The following is a 22,499-nucleotide window of genomic DNA, read 5'->3' as shown; positions in this document are numbered from 1 at the left end:
AATTAAAACTGACTGAATGTAAAGAAAAAAAGTCAAAACGAAGTAAAACTAAATTATAATGAAAAATCCAAAACTATTATAACCTTGCTGTTACTTAGGAAAAGACAGCTGGTACAGGTTTGTATATTTAAAAAGGAGACATATGATACAGTGCTTTGGTCTGAATCCCTCATTACTGTAACTCCACAAGCCCCCTTTTCACCAGTTTGATAGTGGGGTTTACAAYGATCCACCTTACTCCTGGAGGTGTTGCTGTATCAGAAACACTGTAGCAGTAAGCTTTGKTTAACAAAGGCAGCAGAGCATGGACCATGGTTTATTTGAAAGTGATTTGTGTTTGGATTACCAGAATAAACTCYGTTTTTGTTTTGTTTACATTTAACAACTGTAGCTGTGTTTACAAATGGCCTTKCAGAGTCCAGGAACCTGTTTTGTTGTTCGTAGCTGCACGAAAAACCAGTTTCCATCTCCTACCCTACAGATGAGGAATCAAGAAGAATGTGGCTGAAAACTTGAAACCTGAAGCGACCCCCAAAACGCTGCAGGTTTGCTTRTTTCGCTGTTTACAAACAACCCATGGAGAAAAACCCACAGCCTGCTTTGTGGCTCGATTACAGCAAACCAACAGAGAAGAGATGCCGGGTCCTCRGGAGGAGGAAAATAGTGTGACGAGAATATCAGGTATGATTTCAAGTTTTTATAAAAGCAGTGCGTATTTGTTCATAATTGGTATTAAGTTTTTATCTGCAACTAAAATGCAATGAGTGTTTAAAGCACAGCAGGCCAGAATAAAACTAAATATATTCTACTTTCACAACAGACATGTTTAACACCAGAGACGTTTTTTTCTTACTCTAAATTTTACATGTAATAGTGCACCAGGTTTTACATATTTTTCTAGAGGGCCTAGGTCAGGGCTAACAAATGACAAATATTTCAGAGTGGCTTCAGCTGGCTGGACTCTGTCTGCTTTAAGGTACATAAGATTCTGTCCTGCTTCTTTTAACAAAATATGATCATCATCATCATTATTATTATTATTATTATACTGTGCAGGTACTGATTCACCTCAGAGCTTTTCATGTTGTTCATCGCTTCACTGTCTGAAGTAAAGAAATCAATGGAGTAACTAAATGTATAATCCTCAGYCACTTCTTCAGGYCGTCCTCTSATCCCTCTACGGTAKTAAGCAGTGGTATTATTATATTGTCCAGTTTGATCCATGTCAGGTGTTCCTACATTTTTAAAACCACAATGCTCAGAGAAACACAAATTAAAACTGTCCTGCCAGCTGACTGCAGTACCTGAAGTGTCCACAAGAGGTCAGACATGGACAACGTTACAAATTGAGTTCATGATGTTTAAATTAGGTTTAGGTATTTCATACAGAATCAAGGTTTTTAAATAATATGAGTTTTGATGTGGAGACAGTTAATCTGATCATTTAACCGGTTTTAATCTCTGCTTGTTTTGCTCTGAAAATCTGCAGCCGGACTACAGTTTTTATTCTTTTTTTCCTCCCAATCCTCATCTTTAAAAACCAAAGAATGTGTCTCTCTTCAGGTTTCTTAGAGAATCTGTTCTTCTGATTACATTCTGTAAATACATCATTTCCTGCGTGTCGTCATCTTAACCTTCACACAGCACTAAACCAGTGAGGGTGCATTTCTTTCTCCTGGTTCAAACAAACTAAAACAAACATTCCAGTGCAACCCCACCTCCTCCAGCTTTCTCACATTTTACTTCTCACCTTTTTTTTTCTTGACTAACCTGTATCATTGTTTAAAAGAAAGGCTTTGCGGACACAGATTTCCATCAGTTTTATGGCTYAAAGTAAGTGAAGAATGTGAAAATAAATAACGCATTTTAAACACATAAGACAGAAAACTTTAACAGCTTATGGGTGTGAACTCTAAGATATTTAGGCCGTGTTAATCGTCTAAATAATACAATAAACGGCAAGAAAATTAATAAGCAACAAGGTGCCAACGCAGCTACAGAAAGCCATCCCACTTTTCCACTTTACTGAACATAAAGCTTATTAAAGTCTGCAGGGAGATACTTTCCTACACATTCATTCTAGGATCAAATGAGTCCGTTTTGAAATGCACCAATTTGTCAGTCCTTTGTAAGAAAATAAAAAGAATTCAATCTTTTACCTTTCATTTTGGGGAGAGAGAAAGAGAAAAAGGCAGCTTAAAAACACACAACTTCAGTCCCACAAACTGCAGGTCTGCCTGTGTCTCTAATGAAGTGTCAACAATTAAATAACCAAACAAACAAAAGTTCTATGGGGGTCAAACATCACATCAGACCTCATGTGTTGTGATGTTGTAAAGGTTCTGTCACACATCAAGTCAAGTAAAACTTTATTATCCCCAAGGGGCAATTTGTTGTGCAAACAGCAGGGAGAAAAGAGTCCATATTAGTCTTTACGATGTAAACCTGGAATTGTCCAGGATAACAGCAGCCAGAATAAAAGAGTTTTTCAGTCTTAGAATTCTGGCCACAAACATTTTCAACAACTTATCCCATCTTCTGAAAAATTTGTTATGACCATTTTACTCATACTGGCTGTATATTCAATCTAATTGTTAGCATTGCAGTATTTGCCCAAAAGAGGCTTTCAATAGATTTTTTTTTATTCCATCTTCAGCTTTGACATATTTAGTTTTGGACAAACGTTTCACACGTTGTCTAAAACGTTACAGTGCAGCAGGGAGTTACGGAAGAAGTCTAGATGTGATGCAGCTCAGGGTGTGTGTGTGTGTGTGTAAACAAACATTAGGTGGGTGGGTCTGACCCTGACAAAGCACAGACACATTTCCATTCACCCTGTGGAAGACAAATAAAAAGCCACAGCTTTGCCTGCGACTTTGCATGAGATGCAAATGAGAGGACATTTGTGGAGAAATGGAATATAGAGAAATGGGAAATGGCTGTAATGATATTTGGTCAAGTTCTAATTTCTTCCTGAGGTGATGTCATTGCTTACAGCCCACCGATTATTCCAACTAAACCCCACTGGGGGGGCCGTCGTTTCCTAATATGACAAATTATAGTGTAGAGTCATCAAAAACCTTTTAAACAATTCCTCTAACCAGCATCATTTATTCTGAACTTTAGTGAATAAATATACTTATAGCTAGCAAGCAAGCCAACCTTAGTTTAACATCAGAGAGATCCACTCCTACAGACTCCAACTACACAACAAAATGCTTCTATCAGCTAAAAAAATGCCTTGCAYGCCTTTAATCCAGCATGCTGGTCCCTCTCTGCTGTGCTGCAGCTCTGCCTCCCAGGTCTCTTCCTGCAGAGTCTGTCAGGTACATACAGGCTGGTAACATGGCAACTGTTGGAGCAGCCGTTGACTGACRGTGAGAAACTCCTCCTGGTTTTGCCAGGTGCTTTTCACTCAGTGGATTCTCGCAGACCAGAGCAGCTGATTGTTCATCTTGTGTGTTTCTGTCAAAAATTCAGATTTCTTCAAACTAAAACTATTTCTCGGTCTGCAGGAGGAGCCGTCGGTCATCCAGGTTAGAGGGGAGAGTGAAAAAAACGAGTATCCAGAATAAAAACATTCAAGTCTGTGATTTCTGCTGCTTTTTTCTAAACAGCAACTCCTCAAGTCCAAGTAATTGATTTTCCTTATCGTTGGTCAGCCTACGCAGAGTGTATTAGTGTGTTCAGGTTTCCAGGGCAGATGTATAAAGCTCATCTGACACCACCTACACACACACACACACACACACCATCAGCAGTCAGATAAGGCTGTATCAAGTGAGACGCAGCCTCACAAAGCAGGGCGGCAGAAAAGTTTTAAATCTCAACTCTATGCGACCCAGCAGCTCAGACGACTGCGATCATGTCAACCGAATGGCCGAGGACCAAACCTGCTGACTCACCGTGTTGAGGTCGGAGGAGGAGGCTGCGGAGGGCGTCGGGGAGTGATGGTGGTTATTTGTGGCCGCGCTGCTCGTGGACGAGGGGTTGGTCTTGACAGATGGGCGGTTGGGGTTGCTGTTGTAGTCCGCCGGGGGGAGCACCATGGTCGCCTCGTCCGTCTCCGTGTCCTGATGGTGGAGGTTGACCACACTTTTGCTGCGGTACGGGGCAGCAGCGTCGCTGCGAAGACAGGAGAAGTAGGGAAAGACGTGGGAAACTTTCTCCTCATCTTTCATTTACTCACCACAAGCTGGTGCGTGATGAGTTTAGGGAAGGTTTACATTTAAAATCAGGGAAGAATAATAGAAATATTGTAAAATAAAGTTACAAAATTAAAAAAAAGGTCAGGAGTGCTGCCTCGTTTAGTTTACACTTTAAATTTCTGTGACTGGTGTTAGTTGGTTAAACACATCTCTCTGGGAACACATTAAAATATAAATATTCTCTGAAAAAAGGTCCAGAATCAACTCGAAATCTTTTCAATCTCTTTGATCAGCAGCAATATTTATTTAYCAGCACAAAACATCTCATTTTCTTGGATTTTGCTGCACTTTTCCACAAAAATTCTAATCACTGCAAAGATTTAAGAGCTAGAGTTTTAGAGTCTACTCATTTTAAAACAATAAMGCATAATATCATCATCATAAAGAAAAATGCATGATTTAAAACAAATTAAAGGATTATTTTCTGCCTCAAAGTGACTTAAAGCAGAAATGATCTTAAAGGGATAGGTGAGCTCTTTTATGGGTTTTGTGGAAGAGTTTGAAAGGATTTCATGTGAACTGGACAATGATGTAAAGGTTTATAAAGTAGTGTTCACTCAATCAGCTTTTTACTTTAGGACAAACTGTTGGCTCAGCTCATCATTCCTGTCTGAATCAACTATTTCTATGAATTTAAGTTGTTCAAAAGTGCCATTTGATATATTTATTCCACAAAACCCCACTGTAAAACAAACCAAACTCTCCCTTTAAGGGCAAGAATCAAGAGTTGAGCAACAGAAGAGTTCCCCTCAGGATTACAAAGGTTGTCTCTTCAATAGAAGTAACTAGAGGAAACACAGCCAACAATACGGCTGGCTGCAACCTGAGCCCTGCTGCTGTGTGTGCCAACATGAATGTAGAGTCTCCTTACCTGTTGTTATTCACCAGAGGCTCAGTGAGAGCACGGCAGTACGAAGACGGGAACCAGCCCCTCCTGACACACACAAACAAGGAAGTTAGGAAGAATTACACCTGCAGTCCCTCTCTGCTCTCGAGTCACAGTCAAACCAGCTCATCACTTTTCTAAAGTCCCGTTGTCGACTCATCTTTTCCTTTTTTCTTCCCCTCAACTGGTGCAGAAGATGGAAAGAAAAAGATGTTTGCACAGATTCACTTCATTTTTCCCACAAGATTGGTCTGAAAGAAGTTGCCTTTTTTAGGCAGCCTCTACACTCTGAACTCAAGTCTGTGCCACTGTGGTAACAAAATAACAACAACAACAACAATAATAACAATAATAATAATAATAATAATAATAATACTTTATTATTATTAAGTTGATTCACCCTTTAACAAAAAAGACTGATTCAAGTCGTGTTCTGAAACTTTAAGACCTTGAATGAATCCCTTCAGGTTTAATCCATGAGTCAGTTTCTCAGCTTGGTTTCTGCAGCTTCATGCAACCATTTGTTCCCGCCCACACGCAAACCAAAATAAACTCCACTATTTTTTTACTGAGCTGTAGAAAATAAAATAAAAAATAAATAAAAAAAGTGATAAAACTGGTCAAGTGGTGAGCTGTGTGATATGCTTGCATATGAAGATTCAGAATGTGTAAACAAAATGGCAAAATGTCTGACATGAGAAACTTCCTGGTTACTGTCCTGGCTGCAGCCTTCGGCCACTAACAGGTGGACAATTATGTCAAGAACTACAGATGCTAAAGATATTGGAGAAAATACAACATAATTGCAAAATTATCATCCGTTTTATCAGAGATTAATCTTTAATTTTTATTTATTATTTGCATTCAAAGCATACAAACACATTGAGCAAAAATCTCTCTATATTTTTTATTATATTCTTTATTTTCTGCTTTTGTGATTTTCTGTTAGCAACATATCTCATGAAACAATGCACACATTTTATTGTAACTTTCAAAAAATAATAATAATCACCGGATGCACATCTACAACTGATCAACTCTTATAATTAACCAGATTTAAGATGGCTGGCACTGACTGACGTAAGCTAACGAAGTAGCAAGAATCCAGCCAGTTTTACAGATATGGAGCTGAAATTTGGGATGGTAGTGGCTGAGAGTAATCCCCATCTCATACTTTGAACACTAACAGGTGGGGAATGCAAGTTAGTGGATGATGAGCACTCTTTCAAGAAATGCTGGTTCCTATTTTTTATTCTAATTTCCACCTGACCCTTTTGTCCTCATCAGCAAAGTCAGATCATAGCTTATAAACCCTTATTTATTCTGACCTTATTTAAAAAGGATTGTTTACCTCTAAGGTATATTTTAAAGCTGTTTAAAGGTTTTCAGAAAACTGACCAAGAACTGTGCGTCACTGAGCCGTCACGGTCCAAGATTGTTCATAATCAGCGTGTGATTCAGCCTCTCCCTCACTGTGGGTGAATGTTACGATTTAATCATGTAGTTTAGATAACCAGTATTTTATTTATGTTCTTATGATGAAAATATTCAAGACTTTAGATTCTTTGAAGGGCAAGTGGGAGATGGACTTGGAGGAATCCATATCAGACACAGTTTGGCAAAAAATTATTCAAAATATACACTCACCGGCCACTTTATTAGGTACACCTGTCCAACTGCTCGTTAACACTTAATTTCTAATCAGCCAATCACATGRCGGCAACTCAGTGCATTTAGGCATGTRGACATGGTCAAGACAATCTCCTGCAGTTCAAACCGAGCATCAGTATGGGGAAGAAAGGTGATATGAGTGCCTTTGAACGTGGCATGGTTGTTGGTGCCAGAAGGGCTGGTCTGAGTATTTCAGAAACTGCTGATCTACTGGGATTTTCACGCACAACCATCTCTAGGGTTTACAGAGAATGGTCCGAAAAAGAAAAAACATCCAGTGAGCGGCAGTCCTGTGGGCGGAAATGCCTTGTTGATGCCAGAGGTCAGAGGAGAATGGGCAGACTGGTTCGAGCTGATAGAAAGGCAACAGTGACTCAAATAACCACCCGTTACAACCAAGGTAGGCAGAAGAGCATCTCTGAACGCACAGTACGTCGAACTTTGAGGCAGATGGGCTTCAGCAGCAGAAGACCACACCGGGTGCCACTCCTTTCAGCTAAGAACAGGAAACTGAGGCTACAATTTGCACAAGCTCATTGAAATTGGACAAGAGAAGATTGGAAAAACGTCGCCTGGTCTGATGAGTCTCGATTTCTGCTGCGACATTCGGATGGTAGGGTCAGAATTTGGCGTCAACAACATGAAAGCATGGATCCATCCTGCCTTGTATCAACGGTTCAGGCTGSTGGTGGTGGTGTCATGGTGTGGGGAATCTTTTCTTGGCACTCTTTGGGCCCCTTGGTAACAATTGAGCATCGTTGCAACGCCACAGCCTACCTGAGTATTGTTGCTGACCATGTCCATCCCTTTATGACCACAATGTACCCAACGTCTGATGGCTACTTTCAGCAGGATAATGCACCATGTCATAAAGCTGGAATCATCTCAGACTGGTTTCTTGAACATGACAATGAGTTCACTGTACTCAAATGACCTCCACAGTCACCAGATCTCAATCCAATAGAGCATCTTTGGGATGTGGTGGAACGGGAGATTCGCATCATGGATGTGCAGCCGACAAATCTGCGGCAACTATGTGATGCCATCATGTCAATATGGACCAAAATCTCTGAGGAATGCTTCCAGCACCTTGTTGAATCTATGCCACGAAGAATTGAGGCAGTTCTGAAGGCAAAAGGGGGTCCAACCCGTTACTAGCATGGTGTACCTAATAAAGTGGCCGGTGAGTGTATTTACCTAGTCACACTCATTAGTTGTGAATTTGTGTTTACTTACTGAACAAGTTCAATGAAACAGTTTGTTGTGAGAAAATTGAACTCAGAAGTAGGAAAGTATAATCCTGTTAAATGATTGGACACTGGAATCGTGTTTAAATTGGCAGACCGATGTCTATAATCAGTCAAATGTTAAAGAGTTCATCACCAGCTCACTCTTCACTCAAACGATTCTCACATTTTCTCTGTTCACAAGCTTCTGAGGAATTGTAGGAGTTGCCAGGTGAGCTGATGAAATACAGAATCAAAGCCGATTTCTTACCAAAAAAAAAGAGACACCCACAAGCATCAAAGATGCCCCCCTGAAGGACATGAAGCCCATCTTTTTGGACAAGCTGTTCTTATAAACATGACAAGATACAATTTTTAAGCCTTTGGGCTTTTTTTTTGGCTCGCCCCTCCGGCAGCAACAATAAAGTTTTCTTTCATTTGAGAGCATCGCAAATATGACTCCTCTGCAGCCTTGATCAGTGTTTTTTTCTAGGATATATTTGCCAGGTGATTTCCCTGGATAGAGGCACACATCAAACCTGATGAAAGATTTAAATTCAAAGCCACTTCCACAGGCTTCAGATCAAATCTTTGTTTAAAGAGTCAGACATCAGAGCCGTGGGGAACGCGGGGTCTTTCTGTGTGGGAGAGCAGGTGGTATTTTACATTTTCTGATTCTCCAGTCTGCTGCTGAACATCTCACCCTCGGGCCGTGCTTCACTTTGATTCTCTCATCAGCGAGGGGTCCAGCTCAGGCAGAACTGACAAGCCTGAAGGCATGTGAGCGAACTGACACGGTCAACTTAATAATCAGACCAAAGTTCATCTATTCAGTAATCTTTAGCAGTCTTTAGAACTGAAACAACTCTAAGGAGACATTGAAGCAGATGACTGTAAATTCAAACATTTCTTGCATGTGAGATGAGTTGATGCTAAAATTTGGCTTTTAAAGGAAACATATTACAATTCTTTTTGAGTTGTGAATTTCTTTGTACAAACAGTTTCTGGAAGGGTAAAGCAGGTGTTTGAGTGACCACATTTAGTCATGCTCCCCATCAATCAGGTTTTTCTGCTCCCAAATACTGTTCATGCTACGCATTTTCTGTGTTAGCACCTGCTGTTTTATTTATAATGCACAGCTTTGAGGACTAGGCACCATGTACACTACATGAAAATGGACTCACTTTCCATTCTTCTCCATTTCGCCGTACATCCAGCCGTCCCTCTCGTCGGGGATGAGCAGGATGATGACATCGCCCTCGCTGAAACTGAGCAGTGTGTTGTTGCTGCCAGCAGTGTGGGGGAAGATGGTACGAACGCGTGGCTTCTTCGCCATGTTGTTGAGGCCGGTGGCGACGGATACAGACCTGGCGAGGCCATTATCGTCTCCGTTCCCGTGGTCTATAGAAGAAATGAAAGAAGGATGAGGAGAAGACGTCTTTAAACCAACATTAGACACAAAGCAAAGTATACTTAAAAGAAAAAATATATATTAAAATGTTTTGTTACCTGTGCTGTTGTTAGTGGTGGGTGTTACATTGGTAGTGTGGTTGTCCTGGTTGAACATATTAACCAGAGCGATTGGCTGAGCCTTCTGAGGTGGGGCAGGGGGAGCAGTCATGTTCTGCAACACAAAAATCCTTCAATGTTTACAGTACAATATGGCAACAACAGGCAGGAACCTCTTACTTTTCATACGTGTCAAATTTTATTTGCCACACCAGTAAAACGTGGCTTCAACAATGGATGTAAAATTCTTTCCCATTGTTTAACCAGGTAAATCTCACTGAGATCACAGATCTTTTTAAAGGGAGGCCTGGGCCTGAAGGCAAATATTGTGCTTGTTTTAGGGGATTGGGGGATACCAAAGTACACGAATAAAACCCACGCAAGCATGAGGAGAATATGAAAACTCAACACAGAAAGATCACCAAGTCCGAACCGGGGATCGAACCATGATGTTCTTGCTGTGAGGTGTCGATGCTAACCACTTATTCACTGTGCTGCCAAAAGTAACTAAAACTCGCTGAAAATATGGGTAAAAGGTGGCTGTTCCAAACATTTATACAAAAATCAATGAAAGCAGTGAAAAAGAAAAAGTGACCCAAACACAGAGCTGCGTTCACTATAACTATTTGAAACAGAATCAATATCTGATTTAAATTTATACTAATGCAATTAATTAGCCTGGTAAAAACCAGACCCTTGTCCTTCACTTTGCTTCGTACAAGGGTCTGGACTCAGCTGTGTGAAGCTGACACCCCACCCACACAAAAAATCAAAACAGGCAAGCGGATTGGTTAGTGCTTCGTTTGTGCAGGTTTGTGCAGTTAAAATGAGCGTTTGTGCTGTTATAGTTTTTGAGATATTAAGCATTATGTCTTTAGGTCTTTAAGACGTTATAATCCCCCCCAGCAAGCTCCGAAATGAACCAAAGTAGTCTACATTATTAGTGCTTCGTTTGTGCATGTTTGTGCAGTTCAAATTAGCGTTTGTGCTGTAATACTTTTAGAGATATTACTAGTTTTTAGTGTAAGCCGATGACGTCATCGTCCCCGCAGCAACTTCCGGAATGGTGACGTCATCGGGCCAATTTTTAACTTCAAATATCTCGAAAATAAAAGCAGCACAAACGACAGTTTYTACTGCACAAACCTGCACAAACGGAGCACTAACGAASTAGSCCACTTTGGTTTABTTTTGAAGCGATATGGGGTGATGGTGAACTGTAGATGACCAAATATDTAATATTTAATATCTCGGAAACCAAAATTGCACAAACGACCATTTTAACGGCACAAACCTGCACAAACGGAGCACTAACCATTCTGACTATTTCATTCATTTTTTGACGTGGGTGGGGTGTCAGCTTCACACAGCTTCTGGACTCTCGACTATAGAGAAGAGATTCTAGCWGGAGGCGTGGCCTCTGCTGAAGTTTAAAATGATTGGATTGGTTGGCCACGATGCATGCGTGCCAGCTCCACTGTGAAGGAGGCTAAGCTAAGAAGCTAACCAGAAATAGCATGTCCTGTAAACAACCCTACTGAGAGGAGAAAAGTACCGAGCCGAACGAGACGACTGCAAATGAGAGCTGCTGCTTTGTCAGACATATTTAATTAAATTTGAAAGCCTTATCAACACAGACTGGCTTCATTCACTTCCTCCACTGCCGAATGCTAAAATAACTAGCAGACACTGCACAGAAAATTGATGACGTTCAAAACTCTGCCTCCTGTTTGCTGATTGGCCCAGGTAAAATAAACTAAAAGCAGACACTGCACAGAAAATCGATGTTCTGTTCTGATTGGCCCGGACGAAAATTTTCCTGAAGAAATCCTTGTTTATGGGAGAAGTCCCAGACGGAGCAGTGAAGTGAAACTAGAATTGAGCGGAGCTGCGTAGGAAGGCAAGGATCAGGCTAATAATTAACAGACTAAGTTTCAAGCCCAAATCTGCAAAACATATTTAGTCTGAGAATCCAAAAATTATGTTCAAAATTAAATCTATTCAATTCAGTTTATTTATATAGTGCCAAGTCACAACATACGTTGCCTCAGGGCACTGCACATTAAAAAAGAACARTCCAAAGAAGAAGAAGTGTCTCAGGTGGCCATCAGCTGTTTTTGCACTGAACAAGAGAAGAATCATTACCGTACATCCCAGAGAGGATGTAGAGTGACATGCTGAAAGTAAAGTGTCGATCCAGTAACTTTAGTATCAATACAGTCTGAGACAAACATTGTGTATTTCTGTGGATTCTCAGTTATCCAGGACATGGAAAAAATAATAAAACAAAGATGAAGCAACTGGTCTTATGTTCTGTAGCTGAAGACATGTGGAGTTACAAGATTTTAACAGCACGAGGTTGGCATCAATATTCAGAATGCAGTCGCTTTGAAAAACATCAGATGTGTTTTCGACTCAGTATCACATACTGAAAAGATCTGGGTTGGACTTGAAGATAAAAATAAATAAATAAATAAATAAATAAATAAATAAATAAATAAATAAATAAATAAATAAATAAATAAAAATAAATCAGATTTGTCTTTTTCAGATTGTCAAGAAAAAAAAATTGATATGGATTGCATAAGGGTGAAAACAATTGGTTTTGGGTCACATTTGCCTGCAGTGTGAACACAGCCTTAGACAATAACCAAACAAAAGCGACTTTTAGGCTGAAACTGTATGCTTGCTGTCAGGGAGGAAGTTGTGAATGATGAAAAAAGTTTTTGTCTGAGGCCCTAAAAGCTCACTTACAATTGAAGCTGAATAGCTCCGATGCAAGGTTTCTGGGAACTGCCCAGCTCTGAGGACTAAAGCTGCAGACAGGAAGTGACAAGAATTCCAACTCTCTTCTATGAGAACCAGTTACTTTCATCCATACATGCTCTTTTACCTGCTTCTTCCCAACATGGTCATGGTGCCCATATCCAGCTGTCACTGTGGGAGGGGCGGGGTACACCCTGGACAGGTCAAAGGTCCATCACAGGGACACACAAGACAAACAACCATTCACTCTCACTCACTCACCCCTAGAGACAATTTAGAGTTACCACTTCATAATATTCATGTCTTTGGAGAAAACCCACACATACACGGAGAGAACATGCAAACGTGGTTGGGACTCAATCCTGCAACCTACTTTCTAAGAGGCATCCGCTCTACCAACTGAGCCACCGTGCTGCCCCAGTTACTATCATATCATCTCCTATTTTAGTTTGAGTTTCAGTCTTTTTCAAATCATTGTAGATTTGGCATCAAGTTTCTATTCCCAAATCTCTCAGTATTTTTGAAAACTACTCAATGCACAGCCGCTGACCTCCTTTCACCGTAACACTGAGCTCCACTCAACTACAAAGAAAGAGTCTCAAATAGCAAAAGTTTCCACCCAAACCCCAGACTCCATATGAACCAAAACACTGATTGTTGTTAGGTGTCAGAAATGAATAATCAGTTTCATCATTTAAGTCTTTAAGGACCATTTTGTTTGATTGCATCAATATTCCTGTCATCACCGGTGCATACATCCGTAAATAGACTCTAAATACTTCTGCGAGGTGTAATTACATCTGAAATGAGTTATTGTTTCACTACATGTCTCATAGAAGAACACTTCTTTAATCGTCCCCTTATCCCTGCCCTCATACCATGCTGTGTCGTGATGGGGAGGGCGAAGGCAACGGCGTGATGGTGACGGGCTTCCTCAGTCCTTCGATCATCGACAAAACGCTCTCGGGCATCTCTGTGGCGTCGGTGCACTGGTCCTGCCAGGTTCTCAGCTTTGCCCCCAATATCTCTCTGCCCTTTTCAACCAGCGTGCAGACAGGACAAAGATATTAAAAGAAATCATGAGTGAATCAGTAAGAGCAGCGCATACAGCCCTGTCACTACGGTAATGTGATATGACTGTGGCAGGTGACCCCCCTGCTGCCCTTGGGTCAATATTGTGTGCTTTAGAGTCAAATCGGGAGAATCTTAAGCTAAAAACATGAATACTTATTTAAAAAATATAGAATTTAAATTACATTTGATTCCATCATATAAATTGTTCTTTCTACAGTATAAAAGCACTAAAAGGTAAATTTTTTCAGGTTTTTAAAGTTTCTTTTAAAGTCTCTTCTAATTTACCTTTATACACAGCTTATTAATAGATGAAAAAAGACTTTTGGACACATTCCTTTCATTTATTTCTTTAAAATATTTTTTTCCAATGGGTTGTTTCATCCTGGTAAGTGCTAAGAGTCACAAGGACAAAAAAAAAAAAAAAAAAAAAAAAAAAAGGGGCGGCTGTGGTGTAGTGGTAGAGCAGCCGGCTTGGGACCTGAAAGTCTTAGGTTAGACTCCCCGCCATGCCCACATGTCGTGGTGTCCTTGAGCAAGACACCTAACCCTAACTGCTCTCCGGGCGCCTCACATGGCTGCCCGCTGCTCCACTTGGATGTGGATGGGTCAAATGCAGAGCACAAATTTATTCATTGTGTGGAAACATACACTGATGACCAATAAAGCACCTTTACCTTTAATTTCATGTGTTTCTTTAATGTGGTTACATTTAGACTTGAACTGATCTTGTTTTCACTGCATTTGTTGTGTGTAGCAGTACTTGTTGTGCGACATTACTACCGTGCACTGCTTTTAACAATAAATGTTGAATCATCAACATCATAAAGTCTTTCCACTGTTGTTACTATTTAAGTAAAAACTGAAAAAAAAAATAAACTTGTTTATGACTAAACAGGTTTAACTCAGGTGTATTAAATTGCATGGTTTAGATTATTTTTATAATATATGCTTCATTGGATTTAAAACCCCGAAGAGTCACAAAAACAGTGAAAGAGTGGATCACATTAAAAATGGATTAAAAGTACTTTAACAGTACACTTGCTTTAAAAGCAGTGCAACATATATTGGCTAGTGTTTTTTTATTTATTTGTTAAAATAGTGGGGGAGTGCATTTTTACCTTGTCGTGGAAGGAAGCAAAGTGATAGGTGAATAAGCAGTGTTTGTCAACAAGGAAACAGTAGCGTCTTTTCTCCTCCAGCAGAGCTTCATTGCAGCTATCTGCGAGGAACAACTGCATGTCCGTCTGCCGACCTGTCAAGGTTTCCAGGCACTGAAAAAAAACCCACAGAAAGCAAAGATTAATCTAAATCAACTCAAGTTTGCTTGAAATACTCATATATTTCTGCACGCATTTATTTGAGTCAATAAATGACTAAAGTTGAGCTAAAGATAAGTCCATCTCCTATAAGTCACTGCATGCTCTTATCTTGCCTTGCACATGGTTTGCAACAACAAAAACCCTTTCATTGTTGACAYATACACAAACCCAACAAGTGTGTGTTACATAAAGAGCAAATCTTAATCTCCCCCATGCAGGGGAACAGGTATTGTTAGTTTGCAGTTTGCTGTGTTGACAGACTGGGCTGCAGGTACYATTTAGAGGAAAAAGAGCAACAACACAAGAGACAAATCACTTGTAGGGAGGGGCTGTGTTGTCGACGCAGACAGCCTCAGACTGTCAAAGGTTAAAAGGTCATGAAAGGAAAGCAAAGTCTTATTTCATTTYATCTTGGATTTTACATTTATTTCAAAAGGTTAAAGAAGTTTAATTACAATGAAGCTTCATCTAGTTTAATTTCCTGTTTTGTTACGAGAAATCAAAATTGTGGAGTATTCATCAGAATTTTTTTGGTTCTGAAAAAAGGAGCGCAATCATACACAGATCTGACTGAAACTACTTTGTTTAGGATCATCTMTGATTTATTGCTAAAGCTGCTTTTTGAGATCYGTATCTCATTCATCTGTCTAGAAGMGACACGCCTGTAACGGCTCCTAACACAATGACTCTGACTCTATTCAGTGCTGGTTGGATAACTCCTTAAATGATGAAGGCCTTTATTCAGCTGTAAGGCAACGTTCAGACATTTGCATCTAGAATTTTTCCAAAGGTACTCTACAAAGGAAATAGAAATCTTTAGTTAAGACAATATCACAGATTAKAACTCAACCTGCTTTATCCTCTTAACCAAAATGTTATACAGCTGTTATTAGAGTTAAATACTTGTTAAGAAGGACAATATAATGTAAATTTCACAACTGCATAAAATGTGAGACAAAGATATGTCTGATTAGCCTGGTAAAAACCAGACCCTTGTCCATCATTTGCTTCGTACGAGGRTCTGGACTCTCGGCTATGGAGAAGTGATTCTTGCTGGAGGCGTGGCCTCTGCTGAAGTTTAAAATGATTGGMTCGGTTGGCCGTGACGTTTGTCKCTGTGAAGGAGGCTAAGCTAAGAAGCTAACCAGAAAACGCATGYACTGTAAACAACCYTACTRAGAGGAGAGAAGTACCGAGCCGAACRAGACGACTGTGAATGAGAGCTGCTGCTTTGTCAGACAAATTTAATTTAATTTAGAAGCCTTATCAACACGGACTGGCTTCATTCACTTCCTCCACTGCTGTATGCTAAACTAACTAGCAGACATTGTACAGAAAATTGACGTTCAAAACTCTGCCTTCTGTTTRCTGATTGGCCCAGGTAAAAAAATTAACTAGAAGCAGACACTGTGCAGTAAATYGACATTCTGTTCTCTGATTGGCCCGGTTGAAACGCTCTCTAAGAAATCCTTGTTTATGGGAGAAATTCCAGACGGATCAGTGAMGGGAAACTAGAATTGAGTGGAACTGCGTAGGAAGGCAAGGGCCAGGTCTGATCCCTGTTTCATATTAAAATTAACCTAGCAACAGCATATGAACACTTCTGAGAAAGAAAACTACATTTGTGTTGGGAACAGACAATAAAAAACACAATTCTGTTTAAAAAAATATCAGATGACTTTTCAACAATCCATTCACTTTAGACATTCCTGTAGAAAAACTATTTGTCACCACGAACAAAGCAGAAAGTCTTTAGTACTGTGAAACAGAGAGAGAGAGACACACAAAGACAGAAAGAATACAGCCCGTAGAGAATTGCCAAAAGATAATTTCAGGGTTTTATGTCTTCGGTATGTTCTGTTGACTGTGTAGGTAGCATAAACAAGAAGTAGAGAGAGGAAACCTGGTTGTAGTCTCCTACCAGTCCTACAGAAAGGACAAACAGGACATCTGAGCATCACACTGTCCTGTCAGTCAAGTTTGACAGCAGGTGAAATAGTTTATTTTTGACAACTGTCCTTGGATCATAAGAGTTTTCCTTGAGTTTGAGGCTGTGATGAAGGCATTCATCCAAGGAACAAACCATTTATGTGTAATTTAATGTACTTATGTTATTCCAATGTTGTTATAACAAACAAACTTGAACTCTTTGTCCCACTAACCGCCGTTCAACTTCGTGGAAATACTKAACTGCATCACCTCTTTGAAAATTATCACGGGATCTGCCCGTATTATATAGAAAGTTCAAAGAACAGATATTTACAGTAGCCTATTTTGAATGCACTGTGTATATTTGTAGCACGGTTTATACAAAATAAAAAAGATTCAATTCAAATTTAACATACACATCTACACCCTGTTAACACTTCTCAAATGTTAGCATTACTGTTAAGCTGCTGCCAACAACAACCTGTTTGTGCAGATACAGGAATAAAAAGACTATCAGATCATGTTTATATAAAACTGGACAGAGATGTAAGAGATAGAGAGATGGATGTTTGTTAGTTTCTTCACACTCAAAGTTTATGGAGAATAGATTTATCAACAAAACATGATTTTAAAAACAATTGTCAATTTTTAACTCATACCATTTCTTTTTTTTCCATTTTTTTCCTTGAAGTTAGAGCAAAAATAAATCAAAACCTGTAACAGTAATTGCCCCTCCCTTGGATCTATTTTTCAGTGTTTGTGCAGTTAGGCTGATCCCTCTTCTAACCCTGGGTAAACTGTTGACAGTACATAAAAACCAACTCACAAAAGGTGAACAGGCTGCCCCGACGGGATCAATGGAGGGCAGGTTACGTAAGAGTCTCTGCTGCTGGGCTTTGAAATGAAACTGCAGGTTTCATTGTGGCAGAGTGACTGTCAGGGTGTGGTGGGATCATATGTTAGACTAATTTTACATTCCACAGAAAATAATTGGGTACATGAAGGTAAGGAAACAATGATACAGTCAGGAAGTTTTGCTCCTGCTTACCTAAACTGGACTTTATATAAATACGCAATCAGATTATTCTCCTAACTAGGAGGTAGAAAACAAAAAATCAAGACTGAAAATGCAGATTTTGCATTAGAATAATAAAAAGTAATAAATTAAAAAGGAAAATAGGTTCTTCCAACATTCAGCAGTTTCTTTTAATCTTTTCACACCCAGCTGAGTTGAGCAAGAGTTGTGACTAAATGATTTCAGTCGTGTTCAGTTGAAAGAAAGAGGGAGGAGAGCACACGGGCGTGTTCATGGAGCAAAAGAAGCCCATGATAAACAAAGGTCTTCTCCTGCATGACTGAACAGGACAGACACTTCACACCATCCCATCTCCTGTTCCACCTGCTGTGATACACAGCAGCTCGGGTGTCAGAGTCTGTCATGTGTTTATGTACATGTGAACATGTCTGCGTGTAACATCTCCACATGACGGGGGCCGTCTCACCTCGCTCTCCTTGTTCTCGTATTTGTTGGCGTTCTTGCCTTGGCTCTTCCTTCTCAGCTTCTTCAGGTCTGCCTGGGCCCTCTCCAGAGAATCTTGCTTCATCTTTTGCTCCATCTGGAATCTCTTAAACGTGGCCTGGATCAGAGAAATTAATCATGTGAATCTTGGAACACCAAGCAGCGAATCTTTGTCAATTTCTGCGAAGCGTCCAATTTACTTCCCAATATACACCAGACACACTAAATGTGACTTACTTTTTGTGGCGTGTAAAGATTTAATTGATATTTAATATTGAATCTGCCTTATGATTATTACATTTGGCTAATCAGATAGACCCTCGCTGTGTTTACATTGTAACAGAAAAAGCCAAAAATAAAAAACAGGAGCTTATTTCTACTACCATATTTTCCAGACTATAAGTTGCACTTTTATTCATAGTTTGGCTGGTTCTGCGACTTATACTCCGGAGCCACTTACCGCACATTTCTATTTTTTCTTCTTCTWGACACATTTTTTGACTGATGTGTTTAGTTAATACTGACCGACACGAACCAAGAATTAAACATTACTGTCTGCAGCCGTGAGAGGCTTGTGTCAACTACGATTTATGTTGTTTCGCTCTCTACTGGTTAAAAATAAATGAGCAGCAGAAAGAGAGTTTGAAGTGAATGAGAAACCTGTGAGGGATTGGTTGAAAAGCAGAGGTTAYCTTACTGCACTGAAGACAATGAAGAAAGATAATTAGGCAACTTGCTTGTTGGAATGCACTGCAATCCGCTGGTTGTGTTTGCATCGCGCAGAGAGCCACCTCACTGTAGGCACTAGCAGATCAAATATCAAAATATATCAAAGTATTTCAAACATGCAAATTGTGTTTTGTTTCAGTATTATTTGGACTACTCTAAACTTGAAGGAAAAGTACCGAAGGCTGTACCGGACCATCCAGCAGAATGCCGCTAATGATGAGAGGGCAGGATGACACAGAGGACTGTAAGCTAATAACGGTAGCTAATGTTAGCTTGTTGTTGGTAACCTRACTTGCTTTTTGGTATCTTGTTGTGGATGTTGTTTAGTTGAACTCGTGTGCGAAAAATCTGTTACAGTCATTGCAAACAATTCACGTAAAGTTACTGTGTCACCTGTTTAAGTTAAAGACTATTTGGCATCTTAAGAGCTATGTTTTGTGTTATTACAGATTAAATGTCTGTTCTGGGGATTTATAGTCAGTTTTGACTTATACTCCGAAGCAACTTATAGTCCAGAAAATACAGTAATAGTATTTCTATGTATTAGTACAGAATTACACTTTGAAATTTCAAATTTTCTAAAGCATCAGCAAACACAGACTGCCCATGATTTGCATTGCTGCTGGTTAAATGGGGCATTTCTTCTGTGTGTTGTGTGACTTAGATAACCTACTTTAAATAATTATTGTGCCTACAGCCATAATGACAGAAAATTATAGCTTCGGCTTGCAACACGTGACCAGATTATGGTGTTTTTCTGTGTAAATAAAAAGCTCACGTCACTTATTAATCCTCTTTAGCTACCCATTCTGTCCATGATCACAGCCGTCAGAAACCTTTTACACAATTATTTTCTGGCATTTCTTCTCAATGAAGTMAAGAAAATAATTGTCGAGGTATAAGAAACATGAAATCTTTTATATGGAAATGTGTTCTCTCGTCAGGGCTGAAGCTGTGCGATGACTTGCATGCTCACAGAAACAGAGAAATTACTCACTGTCATGTATTTGACATCCATGTCAGTCTTCCTCTCCAGCTCAGCTATTACCTCCCTGTGGAACCTCTTAAACTTCAGGTGGGAGGCAGGGATGAGACAAAAGAGAACATTTGTTATTATAAACCTGATGGGAGCGATAGGGACTAGCTTGTCAGCTTTGCTGTCAACAGCAAACAAACAAAAAAACAAAAACAAAAATGGAGTTAAGACTCAGGAAAAAAATGGAAAGTGATCCTTTAGAGTGCATTGCTGAGTGTGTGTGGGGGCGACAGCCGAGTCCAAGGTTGTGCTTATGAATGAGTCAAAACAAAGCGTGGGAATGCCCACAGTCCTCTAACACATTCTCCCTTTCTCTTCACCTCTCATTTGTCTGCAGGTGTCAACGCGTTCGCTCCAGACTTACTGCGATAAACTGCCTGCACCCACGTATGGACGGATCAGCCATTCACAAGACCTCATTTCTGAACTCTWACTGATGACAACGGGGACAGTGCCGTAATACACCGAATCAATACCTCAAAAGGGTCCCACCCCCCTTAGCTGTTTTCTCTAACCTAACCTTTATGTGCAAACAGGAGATTATTAACAAAACAACCCACCCACTGATTCTGTTAGAAACATTTTCTCAGGAGTGCACTGCAGCTTATCTAGCCCACAGCTTCTCTAACAGGCATTTTTTGCTTTTAAAGCACAAAATCTGCATTACATTTTATATAAAAATGTTGCCTATGGCCCTGACTCTATAAAGCTACATACATGTTATCATAGTGTTTATAATAATTTGACATATTCTCCTCCTAACAGCTCATTAAAAATACTACAAATATTTAATTCTTTAAGTTCAGAACTTTTAAAGTGAGGTTCTGTGGAAAGGTTATGAAGAGGTTATTATTTACCACGTTTTGAACAACCTCAGTTTAGTGAAATAAGAGTTTCAGTTTGAGCAGATTGACATGCTGATAGCTAATAAGGCTAATGGCTGTTTTACATCAACTACAGTGTCAAATATTTGAAAGTGGTTCACGAGAACATTATTTTAGAAACCTTTACAACAATATCAGCTTTGAATAACTCAGTTATTCCAGCAGATATCAGCAGCAGTAGCTAGCTGTAGCACTTCTGGTGTAGCCTGGGTTTTACTTCTTGACCTCAGCTTTGGGCAGAACTGATAAGCATTTAATCTTACAACAGCATTTCAGGAAAAAAAACATCTGTTTAATAAAAGTACTATGGTGTTGCATTGAGTTCATACTTGTAATATTACATCACAGAAGAGCACCAGGTGTTGAATCAGGTGTTAAATAAGGACATTTAGTCCCCACCAGATCAATGGAAAGTGGTGCCTGTATGAAAGCAGCTTTAATGAATCTCAATGCAGAACCTCCAGCTGATCTTTCTCAGGCATGTTTAGACTTGCCCTTGTTCTCAACAAGGACAAAAAAATAAAAAAAAGGTACGTATGAGTCTCCAAACAAATCAGAATACTTTATATTTTACTTGAAGCTGCTGTAARTGAAGTAGGTGGGGATGGAGGCATAGTGGTGTTAATTATGTTAGACTAAAGAGAGGGAGAACTACCGGTGGACTGAGCCAGCAACTAATCGATGCTTCGTTAACTGAGGTTTAGTTTGTAGTTGGGTGGAAATCTAATGAGCAACGGGTTCAGGGAGGGATAAAGTTAATTTAAAGCGGGTCTGTATGTGCGCCTTAAAAACATTAAAATCACTCACATTTTCCTCGAGTTCAAGTTGAACCGACCTGTGGACCTCTGAGACTTCCATCAGTATTGCACCTGCCCAAAGGAAATAACRAGGGAGGGAAGGAGGGAGAGAAATCACAGAGGTTAATGACAGAAGACAGTCAAGCAGTAATCCAATCAACCAGTTCTGCACTGAAAGCTGCATGGAGGTTATTTAAAGTTATTCTGCAGCCACAAATATTCTGTACATGACATCGAGCACAATGTATCGCATCACAGTGCTTTCAAGTGAGTGAAGTTATTCAGCAAATATGTGTCACCAAACTTCTGACACTGTGAAAGATMGTCAGCTTGAAAAAGGTAATAGACATGTGTCTCAACCAGAAAAACAAGACCACCTGCTTCAAAGATCATAAAAATCATTTAACCCTGATAGCAATCAAACTAGGATTTTGAGGGCCAAATAAAATAAATTAAATACCCAACATCATGTAAATATTTAAGAGGATTAAAAATCTTTGAGGATTTGACTGACACAGCTCTTACAAATAATAAGAGCAATGTCATGGTTCCTATCAAAGCTTCGTTATTTTCCAGTATCAAAGATTCACTCTTCACCTTTCAAATTCAAGTTCTAACATTACCACTTATCTAGCCACAAACTAAACTTAAGATCTGAAACACTGAATGAATTTAAAGTTCCTGGGTGTTTTTGAAAAACAAACAAGTTGTAGCATTGCTCAACATGCTGTTCATGTAAATGAACAGTATGTTAAAGATGCTTAAAGGCACAGTGTGTAGGATTTTGTCAAGTCTTTTAGCCAAAATTGAGATAATCACTAATGACAATAATAAAAAAGATGTCTAATCATTGCAGACAAAGACTTTGTTTTATTATTTTTACCTTATAAAAAGCTGTTTATATCTCCATGGTCGCGGGTCGCCATTACAGGCAGCCGCCATCTTG

General features: G+C 39.6%; 1 protein-coding gene across 1 annotated transcript in view; it reads right to left on the bottom strand.

Annotated features, from left to right (window-relative positions):
• The window catches only part of baiap2l1b (BAR/IMD domain containing adaptor protein 2 like 1b), a 40,658-nt gene that overhangs the window by 2,436 nt on the left and 15,723 nt on the right, over positions 1-22,499 (bottom strand). The window contains exons 4-12 of the mRNA XM_014014905.1: positions 21,564-21,625; positions 19,834-19,905; positions 18,091-18,225; positions 14,459-14,611; positions 13,145-13,300; positions 9,501-9,615; positions 9,176-9,392; positions 5,080-5,142; positions 3,906-4,125 (exon numbers count right to left, since the gene is read on the bottom strand). Coding sequence (XP_013870359.1) covers positions 3,906-4,125; positions 5,080-5,142; positions 9,176-9,392; positions 9,501-9,615; positions 13,145-13,300; positions 14,459-14,611; positions 18,091-18,225; positions 19,834-19,905; positions 21,564-21,625 — 1,193 coding nt within the window. The remainder of the gene's footprint in view (positions 1-3,905; positions 4,126-5,079; positions 5,143-9,175; positions 9,393-9,500; positions 9,616-13,144; positions 13,301-14,458; positions 14,612-18,090; positions 18,226-19,833; positions 19,906-21,563; positions 21,626-22,499) is intronic.

Source organism: Austrofundulus limnaeus, unplaced genomic scaffold, assembly GCF_001266775.1.
Source record: "Austrofundulus limnaeus strain Quisiro unplaced genomic scaffold, Austrofundulus_limnaeus-1.0 Scaffold120, whole genome shotgun sequence".
Lineage (NCBI taxonomy): Eukaryota > Metazoa > Chordata > Actinopteri > Cyprinodontiformes > Rivulidae > Austrofundulus > Austrofundulus limnaeus.
The sequence above is the reverse complement of the archived record's forward strand: the minus strand, read 5'-3'. Positions and strand labels throughout refer to the sequence as shown.